The 19,829-nt window shown below is 37.4% G+C and overlaps 1 protein-coding gene across 22 annotated transcripts in view; it reads left to right on the forward strand.

Moving 5' to 3' along the window:
• The window catches only part of DCDC1 (doublecortin domain containing 1), a 482,427-nt gene that overhangs the window by 40,199 nt on the left and 422,399 nt on the right, over positions 1 to 19,829 (forward strand). For 21 of the 22 annotated variants that reach the window (XR_007403614.1, XR_007403613.1, XR_007403622.1 and 18 more), the window contains one exon: positions 15,801 to 16,006. Coding sequence is in view for 3 of the 22 variants with exons in the window: in XM_035701486.2 (XP_035557379.2) it covers positions 15,801 to 16,006 (206 nt within the window). In the remaining 19 variants the exon portion in view is untranslated. Of the gene's footprint in view, positions 1 to 15,800; positions 16,007 to 19,829 lie in introns of those variants that run through there. The other variant, XR_007403633.1, reaches the window with a different exon arrangement.

Consider the following 19,829-nt stretch of genomic DNA (forward strand, 5'->3'; position numbering starts at 1 on the left):
AAATCTATGAAATCTGCTAGAATTGTGGAGATATAGTCAATGAATTGTTCGAAGACACATTTTAAAAGTTTTCAGATCCTTGGGCATGAACTTAGTTTTATTCACCATTTCCTGAATCTTCTTTAATGGGTACAGTGAAAATTCTTACACCAGAAGAGTCTAGCTCCTTTGTAACTCCTAGAAGCTGTAGGCAGTGCCAACCTAGCATAAGAAATGGCCTGCAATTGCTTAATGTCTTAAAGAAGATGAGAGAAAAAAAAAAAAAAAACTAATGAGTTAGGTCCAAATTCCATTGTGTAAAGTTCTGATTGCTTAATTTTTCTTTTTTTTAGTTTTATATTTTCTTTCTTTCTTATATATTCTATTCTACTGTTTGGCTTTTAGAGCTATCACTTACAGTGATTCATTTCAGTCCTGAGCTTTGTTAACTAGAAGTGAAACTGAGTACTATGAATAAGATTTTACATCTTTAATATACTGTATTGTGAAGATGTAGTCACAGAAAAAAATCCATGAAAAGAGTTCTTGCTACTACACCTAAGATCTAAATTTAAACCTAGAGATTTTCTGCTAACTGCCATGTGATCTACAAAATGAAATAATTTGCTGTGACAGCTTGTGATTGACAAGAATATGTGTGAGCACATTTAAAATAGGCCATCTTTTCATGTAGAAGTAAATGTCAGTGAAATGATGGATTCTCATCATTTTAATTATTGATGATTTGGAAATATTTCAATTCCACGACACACAAGACACATTCTAAATAGCAGCATAACACTTTTTCTCCTGTCTGCGTCAATAATGAAATATTCTGTCATAGTTTGTTTTTCAAAAAATGCATTAGTTTAATGAACCTGGATTCCTGCATTATATTTTGTTCCATTATGTGTCTCCTGAATTTGTTGATTTTTAAATGGTTGTGTTAAAAGCACAAGTTTCAAGAAATAACCCACCACCTGCCTCAAATCATACCTTGCTATTTTTGAGGCTAGATCTCAAGACAATGTTTTAGTGCTGACTGTCCCAAGGACTGCTGTGGTCCGCTGAAGCTAATATTGGGCTTTGTGATGATCACCTGTGGGGGGAGCACTACTCCATTTGAGCAACTACCACAGGAGTTAGGGTGGGCTTTCCCAAATTCCTTGTTACCATATCATTTGAATAGTATTTGTATTAGGAGAGATTATTTGTTAGTCCACTTTATCTCCCACTTAGCTGCATATATTTGAAAACAAGAATATGACATTAGATAGAGAAAAAACCCTTAATTTCTTCTGAGATAGCACATGATTCTTTCGGTAGGGGTGGGAAAGGAAGAGGCCAAGGGAGAAGGAGAGAGAGAATCTCAAAGACGCTCCATGTTTGGGGCAGCCCAGGTGGCTCAGTGGTTTAGTGCTGCCTTCAGCCCAGGGCCAGATCCTGGAGACACGGGATCAAGTCCTGCATGGAACTCCCTGCATGGAGCTTGCTTCTCCCTCTGCCTCTCTGTCTTTCATGAATAAATAAAATCTTAAAAAAAAAAAAAAAAAGGAGGCTCCACGTTTGGCATGGAGCCCAACCCTGAGAGCATGACCTGAACCGAGATGCTTAACTGACTGGCCACCCAGACACCCCAGCACATGATTCTTTAATCTATTTCTACAAGTGAGGATAAAGCTTTGGCATATATTTTATTTATTTCCCTATACCAAATGTTTAAAACCTATAAATAAGTATGTAGAATACCTTTACCCTGGGCAGCCCTGGTGGCTCAGCAGTTTAGCGCCACCTTTGGCCCGGGGTGGGATCCTGGGGACCTGGGATCGAGTCCCATGTTGGGCTCCCTGCATGAAGCCTGCTTCTCCCTCTGCCTGTGTCTCTGCCTCTCTCTCTCTCTCTCTCTCTCTCATGAATAAATAAATAAAGTCTTTAAAAAAAAAAAAGAATACCTTTACCCTGTAAACAGATGAAGTCTATTGTGGGAGATGGACCCTCCAAAAACTGTCCTTAGCTAATAGGCAAATCAAGAGCATGCATGAAGCAGCATCTCTGTAAATTACCAAATCACTGAGAATCATGTAAATCCTTGACATAGTCATGAACACCTGTTTAGTGAGGGGGCCTGCAAACCTATAGCTGTCCTGATAATTTGAATACTTTCTGCATGTCAAGCACTGAGTTATGTGCTTTAAGGGTATTATATTTACTATTCACAATTCTTAAGTTAGTGCTAACAACTCCATAATGTCTTCTATGCAATTCCAAAATCCAAAATTTCAGAAGACAAAACAATTTTTTTCATGCCTTTGGTAAGAGAACCTTATGTAGTTAACCACTTGGTTTGTTGAAAAATACTGTTTGATTATGGGCTGCTACCCTATACCTTGCTGGATGCATTACATAATAGATGATCTATGCACTATTAGGATACATGCACTGTATTAACACTTTGAATCCAAAAATTCTATTTAAGGGATTACATCTGACCGTAAGGAGTTTGGATAAGGTCCTTCTGTTGTAGCTGCAAAGAAACCAGATAAATTTTAATTCTCACAGAGCATGAACTAACTCAGAAGGGTAATAAATACTGTTTTATCACCTAGAATTGTTGCTATGTGGGGGTAAAAGTAGACAGAGAGAATATCTCCCTGACTAGAGTTGAGAGAGTATGTGGGAGATTTAAAAAAAATGTAGTTCTCTATCTAAGGAGGCAGAAAAATAAAGAATGACCATTCATTCATTCAATCATAGTATTTATTGAGTCCCCATAGCGTGCCAGGCATTGCTCTAATCTTAAGATGATGGCGTGAACAAGACAGAGGTCTTATAGACTTTAGTGGGGTAGAAGGAGCAAAGACAATAAATATGTAAAGAGCTATATAAGGTATTTATTGACAGTGGTGTTTTAAAGAAAATCAAAAGGGTGGTATTGGAACAAACAATGTCATGGAAACAAAAGGAGGTAATTTGTCAAATGAAACAGGCATTTGTAGTAAACGGTAAATCAAATCTTTTAGGCAGGTCTTCTTTCAGCGGCTTGCCTTTTAGACCATTAGTTTTTAAAGCTTTCAGACATCTATTAGGAAAGACATGAGAAATGCATTATTATTTAGTGGCAAGAACACTAGACTTGAAGTCAGATGATCTCGCAAGATTCTAGTCTCTCTTATATGTCCTTGAATAGGTTGTTTTGTGCTTCAGTGACCTTACCTGTAAAACTGAGGTAACAATATCTTAAAGGATTATTAGATATTATCTTTGATTTGAAAGAAAGATAAATTATTTGAAAATTAAATGTCTATAAATGCCTGGTCTGAACAGAACACTGAGAATAGCATTTCTTAAACATAACTAAGATTCCAATTGCTATTAAAATCCCAAGGTTGTTAATCAGAACCCTGTGTGCACTCCTCCCTCCCCAGAATAGCTAGCTAGATTCAGGAAAACAACAAAAAAAACAATTATCTCTGCTTTCTTCATTACCGCCAGGGAAGCAAACTACAGTGTGGACCTAGGCAAGGCACTTAACCTCTCTAAGTCTCAATTTTCTTATTCACAAATTGAACCCAATAGTAGACACCTCACAGCATTATTAGGAAGAGTAAATATAATGATGTATATAAAAGACTGCCATATATAATAGGTGTCTAAAACATTGTATTTCCACCTGATCTTTATTTATTTTCCCTCTTTTGCTCTCTCTCGTCAGGCATATTTCCACCAGCTTTTCATGCAAGTTGTCACAAGAACCTGATTTTACTACCAAAAGTTTTGCTAGGTCTGCAATCTTAAAATGCACAAAACCAAGTTAAAATCCCTGCTGAGGGGGATCCCTGGTGGCTCAGCAGTTTAGCGCCTGCCTTTGGCCCAGGGCGTGATCCTGGAGTCCCAGGATGGAGTCCCAGGATCGAGTCCCACATCAGCCTTCCTGTGTGGAGCCTGCTTCCCTCTCTACCTATGTCTCTGCCTCTCTCTCTGTGTCTCTCATGAATAAACAAATAAAATCTTAAAAATAAAATAAAATAAAATCTCTGCTGAGCACTGGTGTACATAGCATGATATAGGAATCCAAATTAGAGCCTTTGAACTCTCACTATATTGTGCTTTTTGCCTTCAGAATTTGTTTAGAATGTAAGTCAAACTCAAGTTTTTTTAAAAAGGAGCCCCAAATGGCCTTGCTCTGCTCTATTCCAAGAGTCATTTTTTAAAATATGTTTATGACCCAAGGCTAGCCTTCACTTTAAACTGCCATAACTTATTTCAAGAAAGTTCATAGAAAAGTTCAGGGAAAGGGTGACAACATTTTGATTGGCACAATAGATGGGATGTTTGTAATTTTAATCAAATTTAAATTGAAGACATACTTCAAATGATATGTCAGACTAGTGTTACTGAGTTAAAATCTAATGACAACCACTGTCATTATTAGTTAAATATAGCCATCATGCCTATAGCAATACATGATGACACTTAAGAACATGCAGAAACAACACAAGTATTTAGAGAAAAGGGAGGGACTAGAAACTCAGTTGAACACAGGAATGTGACCTGGATTATTCTATTTACCAAACATAGAACCAATTGTATTTTGAACAGATGATATAATTGAGTATAGCAGTATGTTTTCTTACTGTCAGAGCATTTATATTTTATAAACTTATCTTGCACCCATGAAATGATGTGCTTATTCATATTTAATGTCATTATCTATACCTACTTGACAATCAGAGCATTAAAGTATTTTCAAGTTTATTGCCCAACTACAAGAGAATGAATTTTTAAAAATAAGATTTTTAATAAGCTCATGGATTTGAAGTTGTAAATGCGCTGCTTTTATTTTGGTGACAGAAGGTAGTATTATTTTGCCTGGCACATGCAAAATGCAAAATTACAATGTGGAGAGCACTCAGATTTATTTAATTTTGTGAGAGACATTGGGTTTTTTGAAGTAGACTGAGAAAATGTAATGATATTATAGGTAAACCTTCTACCATAGACATAGGTTAGAAAGTGCTTTATCTTTTCATGATTAGGTTATAAACAAAACTGTGAAAATAAAATGTAGATTCTTCAAAATAAAATAGAACCTATGGTTGGAGTACAAAATTTCCTGAGTGCTGCAGGAGAGAACATGTACAAATAGTCAAGAGGACTCTGGCAATTCCTGAGTATCTGGGATATGGCCCTTCGGGGAGGTATTTTCCAAAGTTATAATGAGCTTTCCCTGGAGTACAGCCTCCAACTTTGTCCTAGCGGTCGCTTAACTTACTAGAGAGAAGTGCCTGAGGAGAGGAAGACAGGGACAATTCTGATTGTGACTGCTTTGGAACCCATTAAGTGTGACCAGCAAATTTAAAGGAGAAGATGAGGTGAGTCTAGGATCCCTTCTTTGGCAATCGGATGTATAGGGACTGAGTCTTTGCTTCTACTGTCAAAAAGGTAGAGATTCCAGAACTCTCCAAAGTAGAACTCCAAGGATCCTGCTGTAGAATTCATATATGGATAGGTATTGTATTTGGTCCTAGTCTGGGGAAGCTCCCATTAGTAAGGATAAGCTCCCATTGCATTCTCAGTGTCCTCTTTGGTAATCATCAGATTTGTAATTGCTAGTGAAATAAGTGCTGTCTCCTCTAGATCAAGTTAGCTTAGGGGAAGAAACCATGGCTTCCTTATTCACCTTATTCATTTTCTGTCACAGGGTCTGGCACTTAATAGATGCTCAGTAAATGCTGTTCAGTGGATGAATGAAGGACCGAGGGAAATAGGTACCATGGTAAACCACGGTAAACCATCAGTATGATCAGTGTTTCAAGGAGGTGGTTGCCAGGGGGGTGGAAATAGACTGCATCAGAGCAGCAGCTGTAAACAGTGAGTGGATGTTCAGGAAGAGTATATTAAAAATCTCCTACCCCAAATTCATATGTAGATTTGTGAATGTTCCTGTTTGGCAGGGGGCCAGAGTAAGCCAGCCCAAGAATAATTACATTGCAGAGAGGCTAATGGTTATGCTAATGCTTGTCTGAGACCAGACAATGGTCAGAAGTGGAGTGCTGGGATAAAAGATTCTCCCAGGAACCTGTAGATCTGAGATTTTCAGCCCTCTTACATCCTCTCAGGAATGCCCATTCTTGCCCATTATCTCCCTTCAATCATTCTTTTGGTGTTGGGGGGGGGGGGGTCCTCTCTTCTTTCATTTAATACTTCACTTTGTATTTCTCCTGGTACCTTGCATATAGTCAGTGCTTGTTAGCTATTATTGAAAGTAAGGAAGAAAGAGGAGGTAGTGTGACCTTTGGGAAGGTTCGAGGCTACTGCCCTCTATTGTGCACAGCTAAGGACTGTGGAGCTAGACTCACTTTTTTCCAATTCCAACATGGGGGTTAGGTGGAGAGGCTTTTTAATTTTTATAAAGGCAGATAGCCTCACCCTGGGAAGGATACCAGGGTTTTGAGGTGAGAAAGTTAGCACTTCATTTTCTGCAAAATACAAAGTGGTTTAGATAACGCTTTTTTGTTTTAATACTCGACTTGGTTACCTGCCCCACTTACCCAGCCATCCCCTTACCATTTGATTTCTTTTCCTTCTATCCACTCCCAGCCTTGCTTAATTCTCTTCCTCACCAGGGATAAAACCTAGTCACGTCTTTGCTGAGCATCTTAAAGTTCTCCATGCTGGAATGGAAGAGTCAAGATTCTGTTTTTTGGAGGGTACTGGGCTGGCTCAGTCGGTAGAGCAAGTGACTTTTTTTTTTAAGAGTGTGTGATTCTTGACCTTGGAGTCAGGAGTTTGATCCCCATTTGGGGGTAGAATTTACTTTAAAAAAATCTCTTGCTTTTTTAAAAAAAGAAGATTCTGTTTTTCTTCTTGCCTCTGTATATAATAATGCTTACACTGGCTGTCAGCCCTCACCACGTTTCTTCATGTGAAGGCATATGGCCCTAGAGCTGTGATGTAGAGAAGAATCACTTTGTGTTGCTAAATATGAGGGTTCCCTAATTCTCCAGCTGGCTCATATTTTGAGACATGCTGCTTTAGACCTGGCCTTTTCCTCACTTTATCCCAATAGCTTTGTTTCCTGGAGAAGTAGATTTTGCCTTACATTTAAGGAAGATTTTTCCAATAGTCTCAATCATCTAAAAGATGGAATGGTCTGCTTTGGGTAGTGTGAGTATTCTAAGCATTGTGTGCAGGCTCTGATGGGACTACTTCCCACATTCCTTGCTCCATTTCTATCCGCTGTGTGTTTAGCTTCCTCCCAATGGTCCATCATATTATTGCATAACTCTGGGTCTTTACATCATTTCTGCTATCTGGATTATGTTCTGACTCTTTTGTCCACTCTGTGTGTCCTTTAAGTCCTACCTTATGTCCTTCCTTTGGGGAGCCTTTCTTGGCTACCATAAGCTGTGGCAGGTGTCCCTGCTCTCTATTCCCTCAATACTTTGTGGAGACCTCTGACCACGCACCTGCCATATTTTGTGTTTGTTTTCCTTTATTGTCTTCCCCAACAGACTGAGAACTCTTTGAGGTCCCCTCTGTGCAGGCAGGGAACATGTGATAGGCACTCAGTGCATGTTTGTTAAATGAATAATTGAGTAAATGAAGCAGGTGGCTAGAGTCAATAATTTTTAGTTTCTTTCAACCCCAAGGTTTTACAATTCTGAAGCCAATGCATTGTAATGTACTAAGCCTATGACTTTTTAAAAAATTTTGTTTATTCATGAGAGACAGAATGAGAGGCAAGGCTCCCTGCGGGGAGCCTGTTGTGGGACTTATCCTAGGACCTCAGGATCATGACCTGAGCCTAAGGCAGGTGCTCAACCACTGAGCCACCCAGGTGTCCCAAGCCTATACCTTTTTTGCTTCTTCCTAACCTGGGCTGTCCTTCATGATGCATATTTGTATCATACATATATACACGATACCAACATTTTTGGTTGTTTAACTGGGAACATGCTACTGGCATCCGATGAGTGTAGGTCAGGGATGGTACCAAACATTCCATAATGCACAAGACAACCCACACTACAAAGAACAAAGAAGTATCAATACTTGCCAAGGTTGAGAAACCTTATTCAAACTGCTCTGATTGACAACAGACATAAAGGTTTGTGAAGGAGTCACAGTAGTTTTCATAAGGACATTTAAAAAAAAGATTTATTTATTTATTCATAGAGACACAGAATGAGAGAGAGAGACAGAGGCAGAGAGACACAGGCAGAGGGAGAGGCAGGCTCCATGCAGGGAGCCCGACTTGGGACTTGATCCCAGGACTCCAAGATCACGCCCTGGACTGAAGGTGGCGCTAAACCGCTGAGCCACTGGGCTGCCCTCATAAGGACATTTTGACCAAATTATAGGCACTGAGGGCAGCTGCTTTTTAGATGGTGCTAAGATGGAACTATGATAGAATGTAGGAAAATAAGAAGTATGGGATATCTAGTCCATTTTAAACTGGTGGAATCTTTTATTACTTTTTGCAGTGTCATGGTTAATATAGCAGGCTCCAGAATTGTTCAGGGTGTGTATGATTTCTGACCTACTTAATGGATGGATGTTAGAGATCAACTTGCTTGATTTCTCCAGGTCTCATTTTCCTCGTCTATAAAATAGAGATGATAATGTAACCTACCTCCTGAGATTATGAAGATAAAATGAGTTAATGTATACAAAGCACTTAATACATTGCTCTCTATATGTTAAGTTCTTGATGAAAATCATGAAGATAATAAAAATGTCACCATTTACAGTTTCATATTTACACATGTGTTTTATCTGTAGAAGTTCTTTCCATCCGTATAAAAAAAGGAAATTAATATTACTATTCCCATTTTTCATTTAAGAAAACTAAAGCAAATGACATTGACTGAGTTTTTTTTCCCCCAAGGTTACAGAGTTAGTAAGAGGCAAAGTTAAGATTCATATCTAGGGAGTTTGGCTTCAGAACCCATGCTTTTAAATACTAGGCTATGCTGCTTGTTTACTATATTATTAATACATTTCAGTCATCATTAATACTATTTTATTAGGCTTCTTTCAGGTTACCTTAAACATCTTTATTTATATAAAAACTTTTATATATTTCCAATAGTCTTTCCACATTTATCAGTATCAACAAAGATCTGGAAAGTATTTTATGTTATAAATGATATTTTCAAATTTATTTTCAAATTTACTATATTATGTGTTTTTCCTAGACTCATCAAGAATTCTTTCAGAAAACTGACTTGAAAATTCAAAAATATGATCTATTTTTATTTTAGGCTGTTTTTTAAGTGAGTGAAGTGTCCTTAGAAGTTCACAGATAGGGCAGCCCCGGTGGCTCAGCGGTTTAGTGTCCTTCAGCCCAGGGCCTGATCCTGGAGATCTAGGATCGAGTCCCACGTCAGGCTCCCTGCATGGAGCCTGCTTCTCCCTCTGCCTGTGTCTCTGCCTCTCTCTCTCTCTCTCATTAATAAATAATTTTTTTTAAAGACGGTCACAGATAATAGAATTATGAATATATTCCTTTTATTGGAATAAGTTATGTTAAATAAAAGGTAGCCTTATTTCATTAATTCACGCAGCACTTACTAAGCACCTACTCCGTGTACTAGGTAAGCATAAAATGTTGATGATAGTACAGGGGAGAGTGTCAGTGGTAGACAGACATCTTCACAAAGAGTAGAAGGGAAGGGTGTTTAAGAGAAGAGTTTTTAAGAGAGATGACGCTCTACCCCAAATTAGTCTTGAGGAATATGTAGCACTTACCTTAAACATACTCCATTAAATATACTCCTTAAGTATACTCCATTCCTAGACCTTCATTTTGCCAACCAGTTCTCCTTAGCAGGTTTCTTCTTTCTTGAAGAAATTCTCTACCATTGTGGTAATCGATGAACATCAAGGTGGTAGATAAATCATATTTATGTTCATACTGGGGGGATATAGAGAATAAAAATGGTATATATATGTATATACAGGCAATAAAGTTTATTTTGCATAACTGATATGTTACATAAGGTGACATAAAATTAAATTTTATCAATCAAGCATTTAAATGCACAGGAAAGTTAACATCTAGTAACTATACCATGTGCAGGTATAGGAGCAAAGAATAATAAATATGGGCTTGAATCCTACCTTCAATGGGGTTAAGTATGGAAACAGAAATAGGATCTATATTTATGAAATATTTACATAATTTCAGATCATTTATGCTCTTTCCTTAATATGTAATACAGCACCTGAAATGTGGTGTGTTCTAAAACATTACTGAATGAATGAATATATGGGCAAGTAATAATAGACTGCAATGCTCTAAGGATTCAGAGAGATTATAGATCATTGTGGGCTGGAACACTAAAGGAATATCTTAAACCGGATTTTGAGGTGGACTTGAGTCTGAATAGGTGAAGAATGGACTTATATATGCCCTTGGTATACTCAGGGGATAATGAGCAGATTGGCTTAGGTATAATAGTGCTTTAAGCCAGGATAAGATGAAGACCGAAAAGTTTGGATAGTGTCAGATTGTCAGTAAACTCTTCCATTAAACAGAAGTTTAGGCAAGGGAATACGTCTTTTTCATATTCCTTGCACAGGGTCTGACACATAGGATGGATTTAATAAGTATTTGCTGACTACCTGACAGACTTGATGATTGACTAATGGAGAACTTCAAAAGTTAGCTCCAAGAACTTCTTCTTCAGGCAATAATAAAATTGATGTGTGTTTTTTTGTTGGTGGTGGTGGTGGTTTTTTTTTTTTGTTGTTGTTTTTTAGATTTTATTTATTTATTCATGAGAGATACAGAGAGAAAAAGGCAGAGACAAAGGCAGAGGGAGAAGCAGGCTCCATGTGGGAAGCCCGGTGCGGGACTTCCCTGAGCCAAAGGCAGACACTCAACCACTGAACCACCCAGGCATCCCAATAAAATTGATGTTTTAAGGAAATTCAGCTATAATTGGAATATAGGATGTCAGATATAATGGAGGAAAATAAAATACAATTAGGGGCCGGCTGGAAATGGAAAGGAAGGATGTTTTTAAGGCTTACTGTGAAGAAAGATAGCAAGAGGAGGTTTCTCTTCTTTGACTCTGTTTCAGGTCAGGTTCCCTCCAAGCAGCACCTGAGATGGGGATTTTTGTACAAGGGACTTAGTGAGGGAAACAACAGAATAGAGGAAGAATTTCGATCACGCCCTGTGTTCAGCTGAAGTCCAGCCTCAATTTGGAGTGAGAGTTGCCCCTCCTTAAAGCCAGGGGACTGGCTATTATGTCCCCCAGTCAGTCAGTCCTTGACTGTGGACTGGACCCCTTGCTGAGACCATCACCTCACAGACATTTCCTGGGTAGGTGGCTGATTCCTTCAGCCAAAGGCTGTTCTCAGGAGAAGAATGCAGTTGTGAGGTGTTATAGGCTACGACTCAGCAGCTGGAGTTTGGGTCCACTAGCCTGATAAAAGGAATTTGGTGGGGGAAAACTACCAGTGTCATCTATTCTCTGCTATAGTCTATACAGTGCCCTGCTGAGAACCTTCCAATAGCTTCCCTTTACATCCAGAATAAGATCCAGACCCTTTATCCTGTTCTACACAATCTGGCCTCTTTCTATCCTTTGGCTTTATACATATACATTCTCTATCTATCCAAACTTTGTTTTTCTTTCTCAAACATGCCAAGTTCATTCTCATGTAAGAGGCTTTGTGCTTGATTATTATTCTGCCTCCAGTACTCTTTCCACCCATATTTTCATGACTGACTTCTCATTGTACAAGCCTGTCTACTCAGATGTCATCTCTTCAGGGACACCTTCTACTGTTTCTTTCCCCAGGATCACGTAATCTTTCCTGTTCACAACTATCTCTCTGGTGCATTGATGAATGGACACCCAAAAAATATCATCGAATGACTAAGCAATTGATTGGAGAGAAATGGCTGGGAGGAAGGGTTCAAGATCTCCCTGAGATAATGGACAACTGTGAAAGAAGTGGAAACACTGATAGGAATAAGAAATGTGAAGAGTATGTCCAATTTGTGTGGAAATATGTGAAATTTTGTTTGATAACAGTATAAAATATATGGTAGAGTCTAGGGATGCCAGTCAGTAGAGTGTGCAACACTTAATCTCAGGCTTGTGAGTTTGAGCCCCACTTTGGGTGTAGAGATTACCTAAATAAATAAAATCTTTTTTTATTTTTATTTTTAAAAGATTTTACTTATTATTCATGAGAGACGCACAGAGAGAGAGAGAGAGAGAGAGAGAGAGCAAGCAGAGACATAGGCAGAGGGAGAAGCAGGCTCCATGCAGGGAGCCTAACGTGGGACTCGATCCCGGGGCTCTAGGATCATGCCCAGGGCCAAAGGCAGGCACTAAACCGCTGAGCCACCCAGGGATCCCAAAATCTTTTTTTAAAAAAAGTTCAGTTTCTAGAACTCAATTCATATTCCGGTGCAATCACCTGCCAGCTGCAAGATTTTGCTCAAGTTATTTAACTTCTCTGTGCCTCAGTTTCTTCATCTGTAGATGAAGATAATGATATTTTCTACCACATAAGCTTTTTGAGAGGACTTCATGAGTTAATATCGATAAATCATATGAAACAGTGTCCAGTTAATAGCATTATTTTAATAGAATTTAGTTAGTCTGCATAGAGGAAAGAGGCTGGGACCAGGGTAAGATGAGTGCTCAACCTGTGAGACAAAATATATGGAGGCACTTACTAAAGGTTGTGCACTTGCACAACTGAGTGTGCTTCTTTCAGTTTTGCAGTGTTGACCCTTCACTTATCTCACCCTAATCCTGACCCTGGTCTCAGTCATCAAAAGGGAAAACCCTTTATTGGTAAGATTCTCTAAATCTGGGCACCTGCAACACCTCCTCCCTGTGGCCTTGGTGGGAGAGGTTCCTTTTTTTTTATTTTTTATTTTTTATTATTTTTTTATTTATGATAGTCACACAGAGAGAGAGAGAGAGAGAGAGAGGCAGAGACACAGGCAGAGGGAGAAGCAGGCTCCATGCCCCGGGAGCCCGACATGGGATTCTATCCGGGGTTTCCAGGATTGCGCCCTCGGCCAAAGGCAGGCGCCAAACCACTGCGCCACCCAGGGATCCCCTTTTTTTATTTCTTTAAGATTTATTTTTAAGTAATCTCTATACCCAACATGAGGCTCAAACTCACAGCCCTGAGACCAAGAGTCACATGGTCCACCAACTGAGCTAGCCCGGCACCCCAATGTGGGAGTGGTTTCTTGCAGTTGTCAATCTCTAGATTGCCTCACTGTCCTTTGGTTGCTTCTCCATCTTTTCCATTACCAATGCCCTGTAGTCAGTCCTCTCTGCTCAAATACTCTGAGTGGTAGATTCTGTCCACCCAGAAATTCTGGGATGTGGGGGAAGAAACCAATATTCATGGAGTACCTTCAATGCTTTAGGTACTTTAACAAATAAAATGTTTAATCAGGCAGGGGAGTAGTACCCACTGGATACTTTATAGGATGAAATCAGAGAATTTTAACTCATCTAGGGTCACCAAGTAAGAGAGTTGTTACTCAAACCTAGTTTGGAGGTTTATACCCTTTCACTACGCAAAGCATCTGTGTGTGTGTGTGGTTATGTCCAGATTGTAGATAAACTATCAAACTACAAGAATTTATTATTTTTTCCTGTGAGAATGATTTTTTTATTTTCAGAGAGAAGCTAACCATCAGTGTTTTACGCCCACCCCACTTTCTCCTCCTCTTCCTTATTTATCAATTGTGGTAAATTCACATAACAAAATTAATCATTTCTAAGTAAACTATTTATTGGCATTCAGTACGTTCACAGTGTTGTGCAACCACCTCCTCTATCTAGTTTCAAAACATTTCCATCATTCCAAAATAAAACTTCTTACCTATTAAATTTTTCTCCCTTTCTGCCCTCTTCCCACACCTGCAACCATTAGTCTGCATTTTGTTTCTGTGGATTTACCTCTTCTGGATATTTCATATAACAGAATTACCCAGGATATTGACTTTTATGTTAGGCTACTTTCACTTAGCATAATGGCTTGAGGTTCATCCACATTGTAGCATGTATCAGTACTTCATTCCTTTCCTCACTTAATAGTATTCCATTGTATGTATGTACTACATTTTGTTCATTCATCCATTGGTGGATATTTGACTTACTATTTTTGGCTGTTGTGAATAGTGCTGCTATGAATATGCATGTACATGTATTTATTTGAGTACCTGTTTTCTATTCTTTTGGGCATATGAACTCATGAATGTCTAGTTTATTTTCTAATTTCTATCAATTTTAGATTACAAAATGACTAAATGCAGTAATCTCTGTAAAAATATTTTTTCTCAAAGGTTTACTCATATCTATAGTCTTAGTTTATTCTGCAAGTTTTTTTTTAAGATTTTATTTATTCATGAGAGACACAGAGAGAGAGAGAGAGACAGAGAATGAGAGAGAGAGGCAGAGACACAGGCAAAGGGAGAAGCAGGCTCCATGCAGGGAGTCCGATGTGGGACTTGATCCTGGGTCTCCAGGATCAGGCCCTGGGCTGAAGTCAGCACTAAACCACTGAGCCACCCAGGGCTGCCCCTATTCTGCAAGTTTTGCTCTTATTTTTACCTACTCTTTATGTATGTGTGCGTGTATATGTGTGTGACTATGTACACAAGAGAGAAAGAGAAAGACAATTTTTTTTTTAACATTTAAGGTGGCCATTCTGGGACCCAAAGTTCCCAGAACTATTTGCTTGTTTCATATCAATACTTGCAGATTTTATATAAAGTACCATTTTTAGGTCAAAGAGGCCATGTGTCTGAGGTAATGGTAATAGAGAAGGGTTATTTAGAAATGTGGGCAAACAAATGCAGCTATTTTCAATTGTATCCAAGTAAAATTTTATTTCTCTCATTAGAACAAATATAGAGCAGATGAGGGAGGGATCAACGTACATGTAAAATCACATAAATTTTGTAATTTATGTGAAAAGAAAATATAATTTAAAATAAATTGAATGTACAAATAAAAAATAATCCAGGTGTAAATTATTTATTTATGAAATAATGCCTTTTGAAAAGAGAAGGATGCTAATAGCAACCTAACTATGCAATATACTACACTTCTGTTCTTACCCTTACATTTTCAAAGTCATACATAGTAATTTAGTTTCCCTGCCATTACTATGAGGGGGGTTTTGAAATATAAATTCCTACATACATCTTTGAAAATGCATAGGTCAAAGTAAACTGTTAATGCAGAGCTGATTTTCACTTTTAGTGAAATATTTTGAATCCCTCACCAAAGATGTGCTAGAAGGCACTTTCATTCTAGTCACAGGAGAAGAATAATGTATAAAGTTACTATTTGGAGGTCATCATCTTTAAAACAACATGGATCATAAATCATATTAAGGAGAAAAAAGCATTTTCCCCAACCCTAAAGAACACAAAAGTTCAGGACCCATATTGTTTTGTAGTAAGCAAAGGACCTTGGACCCTTTCAATGGAGCCTTTCAGCCCAGTGCATCTGATCAGTGATAGAGGCATGCTAAGGTGAATTTTAATTAGGACTAAATTGTGGTATTACTCTTTCATACCCTGAACATCTGTTCCCTTCAGAAATGATGATTTATGCAGGCTATCAGAGCAGACAGCTTGCTACAGCTTATGTCACGGTTAGTGGGAAGCTGGTGGTAGCATTTCAGAAAACCAGCATCTAAATGGAGACTGGCCAGTGTATATGATATAGGTAAGAGGGGGAAGGGAAGTATGGTGTGTCCATTTCTAGTTTTGAAGCCAAATATTGACTTGACTTTAAAAAAAAATTCTCTTCTAGACCATCTGTTGTTAATGAAGAAAGTAACTTGGACAATGAATGGGCTGATGCTTCCTACTGATATTAAAAGACAGAAAACCAAGCCTGTTCTTTCTGTTAGAATGAAGAAACTTAGTGAGAAGACCTCGGTCCGAATTCTGTTCTTTAAGAATGGCATGGGACAAGATGGGCATGAGATTACAGTGGGAAAGGAAACAATAAAAAAGGTAATGTTGTATGAAATATTAAAGTATAAATTAAATTTCAAAGTTTTCATGGCTTTTGAAATGTGTTGGTTTTTCCTTAAAATAGCAGTGTCAACTAATAAACTGAAATATTACGAAGATATTATATTAAATGCAGAACTTTAACTGTTTAGAAGCATGCTTACTGTACATAAATCATCTTTGGCTAACATAGCTGACCATTTACTTAGTTAAAAGGTATGTTTACACTTAGAGAACATTCTAGTTGTTTATAATATTTTATAAAATATTTAGATTGAAGCCCATCAAATCTAGCTCAAATCTAGAATCTGCTCCTTTTTATTTAAAAATAATAAGACTGAAAAAAAAAAAAATGACCGGGGTCAGCCCGAGTGGCTCAGCAGTTTAGCGCCGTCTTCAGCCCAGGCCTGATCCTGGAGACCCAGGATCGAGTCCCACGTCAGGCTCCTTGCATGGAGCCTGCTTCTCCCTCTGCCTGTGTCTCTGCCTCTCTCTCTCTCTCTGTGTCTCTCATGAATAAATAAGTAAAATCTTTTTAAAAAAGTAAAAATAAAAATAATATGACCTAGAAGTACCCTTGCTTCTTAAATGAGTAAGTAAAGGCCAAAATAACCAAGATTCCTTTTAAAAGCATATATACGCATTTTTAAAAGCAAATCTAGATGGGTCTAAGAAAAATTAGGAAACAATACAGCAAACTTTAAGAAACAAATTTTGTCATATAAATATATCTTTTTTAAGGGATGTGTATATTTCCCATATCATCTTTGATCTGACAAAAATTTGGAGGAACTAATGAAAGTTTGAAGAAAAAAAAAATTTTTTTTACAGATAAGAGTTTTTCAACCCAATCTTAAAGCACCTAATAATAACAACTAAAATGTATTAAGTATGTATTGGAGAGACCGTGAAACACAAGTAAATTGTCTAGGTGTTAATCCTGGCTTTGTCATTGAATCTATGAGACTTTGGACACCCTACCGTCTCAGAGCCTTCATCTAAAAAATGGGAATAGGGACGCCTGGGTGGCTCAGTGGTTGAGCATCTGCCTTCGGCTCAGGGCGTGATCCCACGGTCCCCAGATCGAGTCCCACATTGGGCTCCCTGCCTGGAACCTGCTTCTCCCTCTGCCTATGTCTCTGCCTGCCTCTCTCTCTCTGTCTCTCATGAATAAATAAATAAAATTTTTAAAAATAAATAAAAATAAAAAATGGTAATAACAATAGTGCCTATCTCACAGAAATGACATGAAGATTCAATATGATATGCATGAAGTGCCAGCACCCAGAAAGTTCCAAATAAATATATGCTATTATTATCTTTAGAACTCATAAATATACATCTAGTAGTTAGAAATTATTTCTCTTACTAATGGGAGGCATTTATTATGAAATAAATTTAGGTATAAATAGTTTTATCATGTCAGATTATTTTCAAAATGACTGTTGGTTGAACCAGGTGAATAGTTGACTAGATATTGGAGATTGTTCTTATTTAAATATCTATTTCTTCATCTTTTTATTTTTGTGGTTATCTCATAACCACAACTGGATAAAAGTACTTACTGAGAATCTAGGAAACCAGGTTTTATTTCCTTCTTATCTTCAGATTTGGATTATGAGTAAAACAAGGGATATTACACACCAGAGCAAATTGCTAAGGGAAGTTGTAACATCTTCCCCTGGAGATTTTGAAAACTAGAAAACATGGATATATCTCTTGGTTTTGTTAAAATGCAGTCATTCTTGGAGATAGAAGCTAGATTAGATAACCTCTTGAGTTCACTTCAGTTCAATCTTTGTAATTCTATGCCATGGTGGTAAAATGAGGGTAATAGTCACTCTTAAAGATTATATGTTCTTAGATGAAAGGTTGAGTATAAGTAAAAATGTCACTGCTATTTTACTTTTTTGACTCTAGAGAGCAATTTATTTAAAACTCGATGATCAAGCAGTTCTTTAGCTTATTTTTTTCCTTACAATTTATAAAATTTAATGACTTTTCATGATTTATAAAATTCAGGACATGATTCAGTAATAAGCATTTTGTAAATATTTGATTAAATATCACTTTTAATACAGCATCAATAATAATAACTTTGTGTGATAACAGATGAAAACTACACTTATATTGGTGAGCACTACATAATTCATAGAACCGTCAAAATCACTGTGTTGTACACCTACCTGAAACTAACACTGTATGCCAACTATACTTCAAATAAAAAATATTAAATAAACAAATATCATTTATAAGAACTAGGTAAAGGATAAAAGGCAAGAGAATTAGGGCCTTGAGTATCAATAGAATTTTTTAAAATATTTTATTTATTTATTCATGAGAGAGAGAGAGAGAGGCAGAGACACAGACAGAGGGAGAAGCAGGCTCCATGCAGGGAGCCCAATGTGGGACTCGATCCCGGGTCTCCAGGATCATGCCCTGGGCCAAAGGCAGGCGCTTAAACTGCTGAGCCACCCAGGCTGCCCTCAATAGAATTTTTTGAAGGGAAAAAGTAAGACCAGCTAATTATTTTGTAAATAAAATTTTAAGTTTGAGTTTAGTTGGTAATCACAAGATAATACCATATTTATAAATTAACTACCAAGTCAATAACAGGAATAAAAAAGTGGTGTGGTCCCAGGAGAAACACAAATTATTTTCTTTTTTATGATAAAATATTATTCAGGGATTAGAAGCTATTTTTAGGTTATTATGAAGTATTAAAATAGGATGTACAAGACTCCTAATTTGGTGAAGGCTATTGCAGTGGGATAAAGAGAAAATTATTGAAGATGGTGTTATAATAAGTTAATTAAGGCATAAAAGTCTTCTCTGAGCTCAGAATAGAGCCATAGGAAAATGGCTTATTTTTCTTAAAAGAGTGCAAAACCAGAAGGAAATCCATATACTTATTTTAGAAAGTTAATTAATTAAGAGCTTTGAAGTGAAAGCCAAAGTGATATATTTCTTCACTAAACTCAAGCTATCCCAACTATGGCCCATCTCTTTGAAACTAAATTCTAAAGCAGATGGCTTTAGAATTACTTGGTATGGTTTAATAATCACACAGCACCTGCAACTGTGGGGCATAGGCTAAACATATGTATCCAGGGGTTGAAAACGTAAAAAGAAAAATTTCTGGGCACAAGATGCAAAGTTAATGGAAAATGAAAAATGTCTGCTCCAGAGATGTAACTTTTTAATGTTAACATTGTGATGGTGGTTAAGTTTTATTTTCTATTAATTATCTCTTAGATTCCTTGTCAGAGAAGTAGTGTTAACTGTATCAATTATTTTATTATTTAGGATACCATTCTTCATGAGAAATACTTATTTTTTTCTTAGCAGTTAATAGTTATATCTTACCCATTTGGTGTTTTTTTGCTTGGTTTTCCATGTACTATCACAAATGGCACTAGATTGTAATGGTGAAGAGAACAATGAAAAAGATAATGAAGAAATGAAACAATGAAAAAGTGCCCTGTCCTCTCAGTCCAATTTGAATTGATTGTTCTCCATAACCTATATCCTCGGATGTCCCTTCACCCTCAACCTGCGGATTCTTTCCCTCTATCCTCTGTGGGATCCCTCTCTCCTACTTCTCTAATCTTCCTTTGTCTTCATTTAGTCTATTGGACACATATTCAGTTGCTTTCTAAGAAAGAGAACATAGGATATAATTTTTTTAAGATCTTGGGAAATCATTCTTTCCTCCAAATGCTCAAGGTATTGCTCCATTGCTTCTTGTTCCCAGTGTTGCTATTGAGAAGTCTAATACCATACTGATTCCTCATCCTTTGTAGGTGACCTGCTTTTAATTTTT

Source organism: Canis lupus, chromosome 18, assembly GCF_003254725.2.
Source record: "Canis lupus dingo isolate Sandy chromosome 18, ASM325472v2, whole genome shotgun sequence".
Lineage (NCBI taxonomy): Eukaryota > Metazoa > Chordata > Mammalia > Carnivora > Canidae > Canis > Canis lupus.